The 16,280-nt window shown below is 39.1% G+C and overlaps 1 protein-coding gene across 6 annotated transcripts in view; it reads right to left on the reverse strand.

Moving 5' to 3' along the window:
- PKP4 (plakophilin 4) overlaps nt 1-16,280 on the reverse strand; it is a 125,819-nt gene that overhangs the window by 85,564 nt on the left and 23,975 nt on the right. For all 6 annotated transcript variants that reach the window (XM_044417629.1, XM_044417630.1, XM_044417626.1 and 3 more), the window contains exon 2: nt 7,198-7,328. In XM_044417629.1, coding sequence (XP_044273564.1) covers nt 7,198-7,323 — 126 coding nt within the window. In that variant the 5' untranslated portion in view covers nt 7,324-7,328. The remainder of the gene's footprint in view (nt 1-7,197; nt 7,329-16,280) is intronic.

Below are 16,280 nucleotides of genomic sequence, written 5' to 3' on the forward strand. Positions count from 1 at the left end.
AGCCAGACATCCTGGAATGTGAAGTCAAATGGGCCTTATGAAGTCTGGGCAACAACAAAGCTAAGGGAGGTGACAGTATTCCAGCTGAGCTATTCAAAATCTTAAAAGACGATGCAGTAAAAGTGCTACACTCAATATGCCAGCAAATTTGGAAAACTCAACAATGGCCACAGGATTGGAAAAGGTCAGTTTACATTCCCATCCCAAAGAAGGGCAATGCCAAAGAATGTTCAAACTATCGCACCATTGCACTCATTTCACATGCTAGCAAAGTCATGCTCAAAATCCTTCAAGCTAGGCTCCAGCAGTATGTGGAACGAGAACTACCAGAAGTACAGACAGGATTTCGAAGAGGGAGAGGAACTAGAGATTAGATTGCCAACATATGCTGAATCATGAAGAAAGCTAGGGAGTTCCAGAAAAACATCTACTTCTGCTTCATGGACTATGCTAAAGCCGTTGATTGTGTGGATCACCACAAATTGTGGCAAGTTCTTAAAGAGATGGGTGTACCAGACCATCTTATTTGTCTCTTGAGAAACCTATATGCGGGTCAAGAAGCAACAGTGAGAACTGGACACGGAACCACTGATTGGTTCAAAATTGAGAAAGGAGTTCGGCAAGGCTGTATACTGTCGCCCTGCCTATTTAACTTATATGTAGAGCACATCATGAGAAAGGCAGGGCTAGATAAATCACCAGTTGGAATTAAGATTGCTGGGAGAAATATCAACAACCTCAGATATGCAGATGATACCACTCCCACGGCAGAAAGTGAAGAGTAACTAAAGAGTCTCTTGATGTAGGTGAAGGAGGAGAGCGCAAAAGTTGGCCTGAAATGCAGCATTAAGAAAACTAAGATCATGGCATCCGGTTCTCTCATTTCCTGGCAAAGAGATGGGGAAGAAATAGAGGTAGTGACAGATTTTATTTTCCTGGGCTCCAAGATCACCGCAGATAGGGACTGCAGCCAAGAAATTAAAAGACCCTTGCTCCTGGGGAGGAAAGTTATGGCAAATCTAGATAGCATACTAAAAAGCAGAGACATCACCCTGCCAACAAAAGTGTGTATAGTCAAGGCTATGGTTTTCACAGTTGCAATGTATGGCTGTGAAAGCTGAACCATAAGGAAGGCTGAGCGCCGAAGGATTGAGGCCTTTGAATTGTGGTGCTGTCCTGGACTCCCTGGAGAAGAGCCTAATGCTGGGAACAATAGATGGCAAAAGAAGAAGAGGACAGCAGAGGATGAGGTGGCTAGATGGAGTCACTGAAGCAGTTGGTGTGAACTTGAGTGGACTCGGGGGGATGGTGGAGGACAGGATTGCCTGGAAGAATGCTGTCCATGGGGTCGTGATGGGTCGGACACGACTTAAGGACTAACAAACAACAACAATTAACATATAATAAATAAAAAAATCATCCAGACAAACAAAACCCATGACGACCTGCTTTATTACAACACGTCATAACAAATATGTTAGTCTTTAACTTGCTAGAGGTCTTTTTCAACATTCAGCAGAATAACTACAAAATAATTCCAGAAGAGTTGTCAAGTTCAGCTGATAAAGACGTCCATCTATATTTGATGTTCACATTAAAGAAAAAAGTGTTTGATTTAGACCCTTCTCTCTCATACATTTCTTTGATTTAGACAATGACTAGATTTCTAGCATGGGAAGAGGAAGGATGGTTCCACAAAACTATTCTAATTTTTTGTTTTTTGCAATAATTTCAATCCTTATTTTAGAATTATTTCTCATTTCATTTTGCACCTCCATTTTTCTGCTTCCAAGTCCTCATAAGCACATTTAAAGTTGTAAAACTGGTTAAGGGGTGGCACATAGGGGTGGCTAATTATTTTGCACATAGAAGCCCACTGCAAATAAGAGTTATTAACAGAAACAAAAGGAGGTTCAAGAGACAAGAGCAAACAACACTAAAGCCTCAGTTTGAACTGAATAAAAATACATAATTGTACTGGAAAACATTCAACTCTGGGCTCTCTGCCATACAGGAAGAGTGTTTAATTACCAACACTGACATAGCAGTATCAACAGAAGACTAAATATACAAGAACTGCGTGTGATTGCTTAATGCCCTTCATTTTTTCCCTTCTGACAAAAAGACAAGGCTCCTCATTGATCTTTACCTTATTCATATGCTCTCAAAGTACATATTTTGGGAATATTGGCTACTATTTGGAAACTTGCATTGTAACAGAAAATAATATCCAGTGCAAGCTTTTCAATTAAATTTTATTCAAGGTGACATTCTGTACTAAGAAAAGGTTTTTTAATGTGTAAACTAAAATATGCTGGTTTTGGACCAAACTTTTTCACCTTTAATTCATCATCCCCCAGAATATAGTCCCTGAGAACTTCTCCATGGTGAAATCAGGTCCTTGGGCTGACAAGACCTCTGCATTCCTGGTTTAAGATTTTGTTATCCAGGATTTCATCCAACACTGCATGAGCAGACTCAAATAACAAGACTTTCCTGTACTTTCTCCCCTTCGTAGCTCCTACACACTGCCTCAAAATCTGCTTCCTCTGGGGATGCATAAAGATGGGGGAATCCATTCTGCTGAGTCCAGGAGACAAACGCAGTCTGATTCAACCCCGATTTACTCTTGTTAAGCAATTACATTGCTTCAGGTTGAACCTATAGGATTCTATCAATAAACTCACAAAAAGCAATTCTTTTTATTTAGATTGCAATGCAATGCACCTTTTCATGAAAGTGCAGTGGACCATCTAAGTAAATATGAATACTATTGGGCTGAAAAAGATGCATTGCAAAAGTGGGGTAACCAGAGTATTGGTTTTAACAGTAAAAATTTGCTTGACAAGAAAGGACTCATAGCAAGGACATGATCTTCAGGAAAACACTATCAGAAATATTAACTATTCTAGGTAGTAGCTTCAGTTTTAAGGACCACATTAGTAAACAAGCTTGATGATACTAAAACTTCAGCAAGAGGCAATGGTAAGGCTTCTGTCTCTTGATGTTTCATTTAAACATGCTTAAATGTGCATTCCATATAAAAATTACTTTCTCACGAAGAGTTTGCTTCTATTGAACAGTGATCATGGGACCAACTTAAGATGCAATTTCTATACAAGTAAATGCTGTAAGGCCTAGTTTAGTGAGAAACAGTAACACTGGATTTGCCATGAATATATACATTGCAGAAATGCAAGGAAGGGGATACAAAGATTATTTAGTAATGAAATGTATGTTATTTTGTGTGAAACAAATGAGTTTATTGAAGATGTGATCAGTACTGTGGGTCATGAACTAACAGTGAAATTATTACGATAACTAAGCTTCCAAAAGGGTGCTTCTGAAGTCAATAGGACATTTAAGCTACATTGGGTGGCACCCTTATTAAAGTTATATGCTGAAGCTTGGCATAGGAGTAAGATATGGTCCAAAATATTGGTTGAGGTCAGTGGCACAGAAAAGAAAGACTTGATCAGGTTACACAAACACAACCAAGGAAGAAGAAATCCATTAAATATACTAATGCTAGCTTTGTCCACCACACTCTTTTTTTAGGTGAATATGATGTTCTGTTATTAGATTAAAAGAAATTTAGATCTTACTGTATTAACAATACGACTATTGCTATTTGCATTACAGCTTTGGCGATTAACTTGCATGCAGTTAGGAATATTTATGATATCATAAATATATGCCTTAGCATAATGAAAGCATGGTAATCCCTTAGACTATTTAACCAGTAAATATATACTCTCCAATACCAAGTTTCTGTTGTATGGCTTGAAGATTCTTTATGGACCATTAATTACTGAAGTCCAAGCAGCTATGGTTAAATCTATTACTGAAGGGTCTGTCTTCAAAACAGTTGTATTCTCACTTGGTCAGGTGCATCCCAGATGCCTTTATGTCAGGGAAACAAGCAAGTTGGATGGAGCGGGAATCTACGTTCTCAGTCACAGTTCTGCCTTCTTATGAGATAAGGGAAAGAAAAGGTGGTTCTGGTTATCACCAGACTTGCATTAAGAACTGGCTTTAATATAAAGGCATGCTCTGCCATGCAATTTCAACAGAGTAAGATTAGTCATTGTGGCATACAGAGAAACACCAAAACATTTAAATATTATGCTGAATTACTAAACACTTGTGCGTGTTTTGAGCTATGTACTTTCCATTCTCAACACCAGTAAAAGTTCTAAGATTTAGTGCATATGGATGAGAAATCCTGTATGTTGTATATATGCCACATTAAGATTTTAAACGGGAAAGTAGAGAATATTTAAGAAAACGTCTGTCAGCATTGTTGCAGCTGATTGCAAACCCATCCAGTGGTAGGTTTTTCCCCTACTGCCTAGATCTCAAACTTTTTCAGGACAATGTCTCATCCATTTAGGTCAAAACATTATGGTTATTATTGATTACTTCAATCCTTACTTACTGAACTCTTTTATTAAATAAAGCAATACAGATTGGATATAATTTTTCTTTCTACATTACTGCTGATGACTATGAATCAATTGACAGCTAATTTGCAAATAGTTAAGGATATTATTTGTTCCAATACTTTTCAGGCAGAGAAGCCTGACCCAGCAGGCTTCTTCCAGAAGGATATGGAAATCGGGTTAACTTCGGCTCATGAGAACCTAAGCTACAAGACCCTCATACGGTCAAGTCCTGCTGAAACCAGATTATCCTTGTATCAATTGTCATGCTCTGTTGTCACTCTGATTGTGACTTTTCCTCATCCCTGTGACCTGCAACAGCTCCACTTCTTTGTACAAGCAGGCCTAAATAGGCAATGTATTCTTCTGACTTCTCTGCCCAAGTCTCTTCTTCCAAACTGATCTGCAGGCTGCTAAATATCCCTTTGCTTCCAAAAAGCATCTAATGCCAAGTTTCAACATGCCTTGTACTGATGCACTCATGCTACACCCACATACTCACTTCTTCGTGAATTATATGAGTACTGTCATACTGACAGCTGTTCAGCAATACAAGCTGTGCGGAAGTGTGCAGTTAGAACCATACAGTAGTATGGTTTTGTTAAATAAATAAGTAATGGTGTTGGATAGTTGTGTTAGTAGTGACCTTTTAATAATTTAACTGCATCAATGCCAAGTAATATTACATTTTAAAGAATTATTGGGAGGGGTTCATGAACATCCATACCCAGCAGACAACTGAGAGAGTAAGCTACATTCAACTATGAAGTTACATCCCTAGAAGTATTAATTCGAGGGGAGATTTTCTCCTCTAGCCAGCTTCTTCCAACAGGAGGAGCAACAGTCTAGCACACAGTAGGCAACAATGCAGGACAAAGGCCTGGCAGATGTAAGAAAGTGCTCCCCTGACCTGCAGGACGTTTTAGCTCCCTTGTCTGTGGCTCCAAGTCTTGAATTCTGAAGTAGTGAAAACAAAGGCAAAATTCTGTATATAATATAAAAGTAGAAAAGCTTCCCTGGAGAATGTGCATGGATAGATCCAGAAACAGAATATACCATTAGACAATTTTTATTTATTATTTATTTATTTAAAACTTTTGTATGCCGTCACCACATGCCTCAGGATCTCGGGACGGCTCACAGCACGCACAATTAAAAACAATTACAGATTCCATAAAATTATATAAAAACAAAAACAAAAAACAAAAGAGCGACTGTTAACGATAAAATATTAATCTTTAAAATAGCAATTAAATAAAAAGGTTTTAACCTGGCACTGAAAAAAATATAAACTCAGCGCCAGGCACACCTCTCCAGAGAGCGCATTCCATAATCTGGGCACCACCGCAGAGAAGGCACTGCTCCAGGTAGTTGTTCTTTTCATCTCCTTTAAAGAGGGCTCCCAGAGCACAGCCTCTCCTGCAGATCTTAAGGGGCGTGAGGGCACGTAAGGGAAGAGGCGCTCCTTCAGGTATCCAATGGCAGAACAATCTGTATAGTAATTTTGTTTGATCTGGAAATCATTTGAAGTAATACTGGATAGAGAAGTTTTTATTAATTCTTCCCAACTGTGTCCCTCCCAAACCCTCTGAAAAGCCACCTGAAAGGTCCCCCAATTCTCTAGAACCAGTTTTCAGGTAACTCTAGTCAGCAGCAACTTTGCACTTCACCATCCTGATGAGTGGAAGTCTTTTTCCGCTCGTGCAGTGAGATCTGCCTCATGTGGTGAAGTTTCACTTTCATTAGGTGGGAGGCTACTAATGAACTTGGGCAGGAATATGCACTATACTCTTGATACCAGTGGATCACAAAAAATCACTATCCTTTAAATAACTGTTTTGAAACTGCTTAGGATTTTTAGTTTTCAGAAAGCCTAGGAAATTAAGTTCAGAATATTTTACCCTAGGTTCCAACCTTAGTTCTCCCTGGTTATCAAAAACCCTATCCCCAATGCTACAGATATGTTTTCATAGCAAAAAGTTCTGCTTCACCACAGCCAAACAGGTGTCATTCCTTGCACCATTGACCTCCTTTTTTGAACATCAGCGACCAAGTACCAAATGAGACCTCACAATGAAGTCTATGTCTATGAATATACCTGCAGCTCTGAAAAGAAAGAGCATCTTTCTTTCCATTTTTGGTCACAACTTGTCAATTAGCACTCAAGCCTCTTATTAAACCATTTTTGCAAAAAAAAAAAAAAATGATTAGCAGAGTATTTTACAATTACCTATCACTACAAGAATCTTATGAAATAGTTTCAGTTAGGCTGAGAGCTTTGTTCAAGGTTGTCCAGAAAGCCTCAAATCTTAGTAGAAATTTGAACCTGAAACGCCCATCTAGCAGCATGGTCATAAAATACATCAAAGTGAAGGCAGTTGAACAAATGTTGCTCAATCTGTGAATCAGGCAATATTATATCCAGAATGACTGAAAGACACCCTTAACTGCTTAGTATTGGTACTGAGCATGTATCTCTTGGCTTGAGAAATTGCCATTATCACCATAATTCATAGCCAAAGCTTTCAGGGTGACATAGACAACAAAAGCAATACAACCAATGATTTAAAAGTTTGAATTTAGTTTAAAACACCTGGGAGACTCAAATAGTATTTCCCTGTTCTAAATGTCAACAAAGTAGGTGCCAGATGCACCACTGAAGGGAGAACATTCCTCAGTTTGTGGGGCACTAAGAAAATGCCAATCTAAACACAAAGCTTCAGATATGCGTCAAAGTTTTTCTAAAAATAAATACCTGTTCTTTTACAGAAGCAAGAATAGTAGTGGCAGTAGCCTCTGTCTCCATGCCTGGACTTGTGGAAGATTCCTGGGTGGTCTGTTGTAGCCCTTCTTCCAAAGGGGTCTGCTCAGGAGCCGGCATATTGCCTGAAAAAAAATCAGTTTGGTATTTGATATTTATGCATTTAATTGACCTGCTACTTTCTCTTCACTAAAATATCCCATAAGCCTAAGATTCCTGAGGATTCCTAAGATTCATTGTATTTTTAAGCAGAAGGACAATTCCTATTAGTCTTATCCACAACAGTAACACAGAACTACTATTTTGCCTGAGGGGAACTTACAAAGATGAAGAAGCAAAGTAATTATACTTCTTCTTTAAAAGCATACGAACTTAAGAGGAGCCATGTAGGGTAAGACCAAGGGTCCTTCTCATCCAGCATTCTGTTCACACAGTGACCAACTAGCTGCCCATGGGAAACTCACAAGCAAATAGAAAGCACTGTCAGTTTCTAAATGGCAAACTCTTTAAGAAAATTCAGGTATATTGTAAATGTTATACAGTCATATATCACGTGATAACTGTTAAGATTCCATTTCTGTGTGCCAAGAATTATGGTTATTTCACCCTAAATTTTCAAGAGAGTAGATACTGTTTATCTGAGTCTGTGTATCAGTTTGATTACACACAGCTTCTAGGTTGCAGAATGCCAACACCTGAGGCTTTTTTATGATACCAGAAGAGCCAGGTTCTTACTAATACATGCTCTTTTTATTTGCGTCCCACATAATGCCAGTAGCACATTTGAGAACAAGGCATCTGCTATTATGGAACTATACTGTGCAGACCTCACACAACTATATAAAAAGACTGAGCAGGAGAAACAAGATCAACGTCGATGAAGATCACTAAATGTCTGCCTTTTCTTCATGTATTTCTTAAGATATATGGTACAGAAGAAATCACAGACAAAATGGGGGGAAACGGGCATGCCTTCCCCTCAAATTAGAGTCACTCAGTTCATTTTGCTTTCTGTTTAAGATGTTACATTTGGTTCCCCGACAAGATTTTGGTTAGCAAGTTAGGATAGAGATGTTTTGAAAGACACATTAACCTTGTTAATACATCTCAGAAGTTATTGACACACAAGCCTATATATACTTGTGTTGCACATCTCTGGCTTGGAAAAAAAGAAAGAACTATTTTAAAAGCCTGTGCTGCCTGGAGAAGCTTCTTACTCATTTTAAGACTACCATGCAAATGATGCCTTGTGAGCTTGCAAGACCATTTTTACTAATTCTAAAGATGTTCTCTTTATCATATGCCTCAAGCCATGCCATTCCTAAATGCCTGATCTTTATCTGCTAATTTACCAAAGCCTAGTAAGCATTTGCTCCCCTTTTCATACCTTTCCCAGGTTGTGTGAAGTGAGAACACACAATCCACTTGCAACACTTCTATTATTTAAAGTTATTAGCTTAAATACGCTTCCTAATGAGCACAAATGTTGTTTGCCTTTTCACAGACATAATATAGTGAAGAAATAAAGAGCCATGTGGATTGCAAGGTTGGCTTGAGTGGCAATGGACAGCTTTGAAAACCAACCTCATGAAGAACCAAAGCTATGAATTTACCACCTGGCCTCAAAAAAGTATTGAAAAGACACTGTTGCCTTGAATGTCAATGTTCCAGCCAGGATTTTGTTCATTTCTTCTAGAGTAGCTCAATCTATGCTTCATAATACTATATGTTATCTGCCATTTTATTGAAGATTCTCTAGTCATTCAGCAATTCTTCTGATGCTAAGTTTGATCATGATCTTTGCTGCTTCACTCTTTGGCCTGTAGTGGAGTTTTCTCTCCTTTGAAATATCAATAACAAAACAAATGGATCACTAGGAACACCCAAGTCCACAAAAGTGTATTCCCATTTATATCATGAATGACTAAGTATTCTTGAAGTGATCATACAGGCATTCTGAAGAATCAAAATTCATCAAAATTCTCTTTTCTAGTTGAGCAGTGATAGCTTTCTTGGTTTTAACTGATCATTTTATTTGTAAGTATGGAAAAATGATAGCACAACATTCATTTTATTTCAGTGGTTAATCACAAAATACCCATCAATTGGCCTCTTCTCAAGAATCACTTTACAAAAGTGATTTTTCCTAACTATAAAAACTATCCACGATGTTTTTGTTAGGAATGTCTAGCCACCCATAGCACAGGTACACACTTGAACGTGTACCAGCCCAAAACCTCTGTTCCATCCAATAGCATAGAAAATAGAGGCATAAGTAGGGGAAAGCATCTTCTGCTACTCCCATTCCCTACTCAATGTTATTGCAGCACTTTTTTCTCCTTGAAGTGTCCTCTTTGAGAGTACTGACCAGTCTTTGTTCTGAAATGCAACGTGTCTGCATCAGCGACATCTCAGCAGCCTCAGGGCTAATCACAGTACCTTCCACTAGTGCCAGCCTGTTTCTATCACCAAGTTCAGCCAGAGACATTTCGCTTCCCAGTCAATTACTCCCCAAATGGAATGCAAGCAGTATAGTAAGGAGAAGCACACCTTGACTCAAGTTGGCAGAACCATGTCCTGCAGGTCCTGGATAAGTCCTTTTCCATAACACTCATGCCATAATCAGAATGCAAGCACTGCAGAAAGGAGAGTCTGTAAGCCCCAGAAGGATCCCAGAAGGATGCAAACAGGAACATGAGACTTTATGACTCACCCTCCACATGGACAAAAGCAGACCAGGCCAGATGACATCAGAAAAGGGGGCAGGGCTTTGAGATGGGGGCAAACCAACCCCAGACTAAAAGTAGTCTGTCCTGCTTCAGAAGAAGCCAGAGGGAACCAACAGTACCCACATCTGCCTTACTTTTCTGATATTTTTAACAGACGCAAATATTCCACAGGAGAGTTCAGAAACCTACGATTTCACACCCATGTTTTCCAAACATGCTGAGCAAATTAAGTCTAAAAGTAGAGACCCTATTTTGAAGTTGTCTTTGTGAAGAGCTGACATTTCTGATATAAATGAAGTATAGGCAGAAGAGCTTTTATTATGAAAACTATTATTCTCATACATACATAGATGGCCTTGGTAGCCATCTTTCCTCAGACATCAAAACAAGCTATGACCTGATAAGATGTTTGTCCTGATTATCTACAGCTTCTTTAAAAATGTTTGCTTTGGACTCACAAAGTTTGGATTTTGATCTTACAAACTCTCTTAAATGGGCCATTTGACAGGGCTTTCATTTGTCTATAAACCTTTAAGACCTGAAAAAGGAAGTCAGACAAAATTATTGTTAGTATTCCTCTAAAAGTATGGTGAGGAAGAGCTACATCTGCAGGGTTCTTTAGACTTTTCAGCACAGTCTTTTCAGGAGAGCGTCTTCTGTGCAAGTGTCTTCTTTCACAGAAGTCACATTTGTGCATTATGCTAAACCATGGTTTCATGCAGTATGTATGAGCTACAGTGAGAGTCAAGCTCACACACTCCTACCAGCCTTTCTTTCGCAGCCAGGAAAATAAGTCTGAAAGCTTTTGCTAACTGTGGTTTGTTATGCCACCTGGCATAACAAACTGTGATTCACACTAGCCATAATTAATTTCAACAAGCCAAATTCTAACCATTGTTTCTGAAGATGGATTGTTGAAATTAACTAAGAATCCAGTTTGAACAATGTGAGAAGTCAGAGTTAACTAGAAGCAGAAGCAAAACCTTCTGAATTCTTCTTCATTGGATGGGAGATGGGAGGTAGTGTGCTAGCCTTATGTATATTGCATGGTAGAAAGATGTAAGAATATGAAAGCCATGTTCAATATGACCAAGGTTTCAACTAGTTCAACATTCTGTTCATACAGTGGCAAGCCAGCTGCTCACAGCAAACCTAGAAAAAGGGCATGAGTGCAATAGCACCCTCCTGCAATGTTCCCCTGCAATTAGTCTACATAAACATGCTGTTTCTGATACTGGACTTATACTTCAGTTAATATTTCCCCCCAGTTTTGCTTTCCAACTACTACTCTTAGAGAACTTCAGATGATTTCAGTTCTGCCTTCTGCCAGTGGAGAACCCGTCCAGAGTAAAAGCCTTCCTCTTATTTTTGGAAGTAAACTGTTTTATATAAATCATGAGAAATGTTAAATCATGTGTCAGTTATGTCAGATCTGCAATTGTGTTGTGTCTACTTTGTTCATATATTCCTCCAACTACCTTCATTTAGCTTACTGTTTCTGCCATTTTAAACTGCATTTGTCCATGTACTTTGAACATGGCATTAAGCAGGCTAGTTACACAGGCATTATAGGAGGCAGTTAAATAAGGCTTGTCCTCTAGTAAGTGTACATAGGATGCAACGTACAGCTAGCAGTTGGAAGATTTGCTAGATTTTTTTGCCTTATATGCTTTATTTCATAAGAATGTAAGAAAAGCCATGCTAGATGGCTAATTGTCTATCTCAGCCTAACCCAATACTGTGCCTTCCAGGCACATTTGGACTACAACACCCAGAATTCCCAGTCAATGGCCCTGCTGGAAGGGAATTCTGGGAGTTGTGGTCCAAATGCTCCTGAAGGCCACCAGGTTGAGGAAGGCTGGTCTGTCTAGTCCAGAACTCAGTTCACATGGTGGCAAACCAGCAGTACACAGGATCCCTTAACAGGATACAAGAGCTCTGCTGGTCCAAGCCCCTGAGCAACTGCTGTATGCAGGCAGGCTGCCTTTGTTGAAGCAGCCCATAGTCAACAAGCCACTGATAACATCCTTCTCCATGAATTTGCCCAATCGCATTTTAAAGCCACCCAAATTGGTGCACATCACCACCTCCCATGGCAGTGAATTCTATGTTTTAACTATATGTTATTAGTAGTAGTACCTCCTGTTATCTGTTCCCAAACCTTCCATCAATTACCTTCATGGGATGGCCCTGGGTTCTAGTGTTGTAGGAGAGAAAGAAAAATGTCTTTCTTTCCACACCATGAATAATTTTAAACACCTCAGTTATGTCTCCTCTTATTCAAATTTCTTCTAAGCTGAACAGTCCCAGCTGTTGTAGTTGCTCCTGATACGGGAGCTGCTCCAGCCTGTGATCATTTTTGTTGCCCTTCTCCGTACTTTTTCCAACTCAGAAAAGTTCTTTATTGAGTAAAGTGTAAGGTGACAGCAATATTTTCAGTGTGGCTGCACCTAAGATTTGTATAAGGACAGTATGATCTTAGCTGTTCTTTCTTTTCTGTTCCTAATAATGCCTAATATGGAGTTTTACTTTTCACACACCTGCACACTGAACCTACATATTCATCAAGCTGTCCTCTTCAATCCCAACATCTCTTTCTTGATTGGTCTCTACCAGCACCCTCCCAGCCGTACCTGCAGCTGGGACTTTTATGCATCACTTTACACTAGCTTACATAGAACTCCATTTGTCGCTTTGATGCCCATTCTCCCAATTCGGAGGTAGCCCTTCCAATGCCCTCACAAACCTTTTTGGTTTTAAGCATCCTAAATAGTTTGATGCCATCAACAAACTTGGCCACTTTGTTGTTTACTCCTAATTTCAGACTATTTCAAATTTCAGAGTCTTCACAGAATTCAACTGCTTTAACTTTTTAAAACAGAACATGTGTAAAGAGTCTGAATTATGCTCTATCATACAAAATATATTTATGGTTACTGAATTCAGCATTTTTTCTTTACTAGCAAGCTCTAAGGAGCATGTCTCCTAGTTAAAATGTAGGCCAAAATGTACTGGCTACATGAAATGCTTTTTGGTCCCTGAAGCATTTTTCAGTGTCCCAACAGACTAATCTAAAAGGTGACTTTCAGCTTTTCACTTCGACAAAGTGCAATGCATGGATAGTTAGAATAAAATGGAAAAAAAAATAGCATGCACCTCCTATTGAAGGTTCATATAAGGCCCTACATGTCCCAAGGCTTACCAAGACTTGTTTTAATAAGAAAATTTCACCTTCATTGTTTGAGGTAACATGGATAGTCAAGCTGACATGTGATAATTATAGCTTGCTTGTTCTGATTAATGTATTTTCTCTAATTCATTGGTTAACTGATTTACAGTGCCAGCAAATAAGTACAAAGCAAGGAATTAGTCTATTACACCACTAAATTAAGTTAAAAACATAAATATTTAGTGCATCATTGCAAACCATGAGTTATAGAAGTAGCAAAGTTTGGATTAGAATATTCAAGTTTTAAATGAAAAAAGGAACAAACTTTATTGTAAAACAGTTATTTAAGGTATATGAGAAGCTGTACCCAAATACTAAATGATGAAACAGCACTTTGTAGTTCAGAAGTAGATAGCATTTTCAAACTCATGCTCAGATGGTTACAACTTTATCACATGCTCAAAATATAGGTTTAGCAAAATATAAATCTACATACCAAAAATATCCATTAATCTGCAGCTGTAAACAAATTGCACTTATTACCAATAAACATATGTCATAGCTTGGTGTCTTAGATCTCTACGGGTTTTGGAATTTAAGAACAAAAACAAGAATGAACATTACAAGAACAAACTGTATTTAATAATAGAAAAAACATCATTTTATAAGAATATACTTTATATAGTTAATGCCCAGTAAAATTATTAACAAAACCTAGGCAGTAACAGCAACAGAACATGTCAGGCAAAAAGACTAACTAGAAGTTGTAATTCAGTACTATTACTATTGCACCAACATGCTAGACATGAATGAGCAGGAATGAGACACAGAGTCCTAGGCATGTATGCTTCCCCCTCCCTGCTTTTCCTCCTACTCATTCAAGAGGAGTTTGGAAGCTTTTTGCTTTTGTTCAACCACAGCTTTGCTGTATCATCTGCACCCAGAACTAGGGCTTTTACCAAGACTAGTTAAATAAACCAGCACATACTATGTTGTCTTTTACTGAAAAGAATATTAACCACAGTTCTAGGTCCAGATGAACATTAAGAAAAAGCAAAAACTTTGAAACTTTTCATGAGTGGGTGCCTGTGTGAATCCATGAGGCCAAGATTTGAGGTGCTATATTCACATCAAGAAAACACATGATTTACTGTGATGAGCAAACAATATTTTGTATGTATCTCTTGTCAACTCAGATAGAGAAAAGGCCATCAGATAAAACAGGTGTGCACCTGGTTCAAAGGCCTTTCTTGGTATTCCACCCCACTGAAATTTAGTAGCATGGCAGGAAAGCAGTACCTTTTTTAAAAGCAAAAAATTTTTGATGCTGCAGTTTCCTCATTCTTGTCTCAGTGAATTTTGGATGCCATCTTTTGCTTTTAAAAGAGACCAATAATGATGCTTAGGTGCCACTTCCTTGTATTTAAACCAGAGCAGTAGAGCTTGCTGGAAACAACATATCATTAACTGCAAAAGCTTCCTGCTTTCACTGGAAATGTGAACATACTTGTATTCTAGTGGAGAAACCTCACCAGTAGCCTCTGCCCCACCCCCTTTAGTGATGATACACCAAAGATGACATACCCACACACTCTCTCCTGTAGAGACCCCTTCCAGCTGTCCTGATTCCATGGAAAATACCCTGGTTGAATAGGAATAGCCTTTGTTAAGATGCAGGCTTCCAATGGAAGACAGGCCATGTCAGTGCCCTGAGCCTTGCCTCATTAGCCAGTGGGAGGCTAAAAGAAGTGATTTTTTAGGAATCTGACTTCCCATGGATGGATGGGACTCTACTGTTTCCCTATCTGACACAGAATTGGTGCCACAGGTTATAGATCCCAGACTGCGACAAGGCCTCATACAGCGGTAGAAATAATGGTGTAACACAGTTAAGAATCAGTATGGAATTCTTAAGATCAAGTATTATGGTGCCACATCACCCAGAAGGTCTTACATCAATGTTTCTCAAATTTAATGGAGTCTTATCTATCATACTGGACTCAATGAACTGTGTAAACTCCTTCCATATCAAAACCTCATAAAGCATATTGGACCTGATAGCCAAACCAGGGGTCCTCAAACTTTTTTACCAGGGGACCAGTTGAAAGGTGCTGGGCATAGGCTGAAAAGGTGGTGTCGGTGGTGTGCATGGGCTGGGGAGAGGGCAGGGGTGGGGCGTGCTGAGGCGGGGACGGGATGTGCAGGTGCAGCGAGGCAAGGTGTGGGCAGGTGTGTGCAGTGAGGGGAGGCAAGGTAGAAGTGGGCACACGGTGTGAGCAGCAGCGGGCATGTGAGGCAGTCGCTTACTCGCTTGGAGATTGTTTTCTCTGAGCAAGTCCAAAACTATCTCTGCGCAAGCAAGCCGCGGGGTGAGGCAGGTGGCAGCGTGCGTGCGCATGGCAAGTCCAAAACCTCTGAGGTGGGCCGGATAAATGGGCATGGCGGGCCAGATCTGGCCTGCGGGCCGTAGTTTGAGGACCCATGATCCAAACCATATGCCTCTTTCGCCTATTCACCTTGCTGGCCCAACTATTCATTCCCCTGTTAACCCCATCTTTTCACTCCAATTCTTACATTATTTCTTCCTATTTCTTCCTTTATCTAAAGGCTAGACCTACTTTGCTTTTTAACTGTAATGCATACTTTTGAAGATCCCAATAACAGCATGTAAAGTGTTCATATGCCCCAAAAGCTTTCAATAGAGAATACTTAAGATCCAAGAAAAACAGGGTACAGCACTTAAAAATTCACTCAAAACTGTGTAACAAGTTCTATGAAAATGCTCTCAGTAGAAATTGGGGGAAAAATAGCATATAATATTATAAGACATTATTTCTGTATTTTAGTGTAAAAGAAAATGTAGGCTGGGCATTTCTGCTGCCTTAGTCACAATAAGACTAGACTATACAGCTGCTTTCATATGATCAGCAATTTCTGCCTTGTGTAGGTGGTAGCAATTTTGCCAATGTAGGCGCATGTTCCTAGCATTGAAGTTACTATTTCCCTTTCTTCCTCACCCTTCCTTTTAAGTAGAAAAACACTTAATAAAGAAAAGAGCACTTCCCTACCTGACTCTTATACTACTGATGGCTCTTGCTGAAGAAAGTGTATTTTAATCAAAATATTATTTATTTATTTATTTATTAATTAAAACATTTCTATGCCGCCCCTTGCCGTAG

This window comes from Varanus komodoensis, unplaced genomic scaffold (genome assembly GCF_004798865.1).
Source record: "Varanus komodoensis strain SLA01 unplaced genomic scaffold, ASM479886v1 scaffold9, whole genome shotgun sequence".
Taxonomy (NCBI): Eukaryota; Metazoa; Chordata; class Lepidosauria; order Squamata; family Varanidae; genus Varanus; species Varanus komodoensis.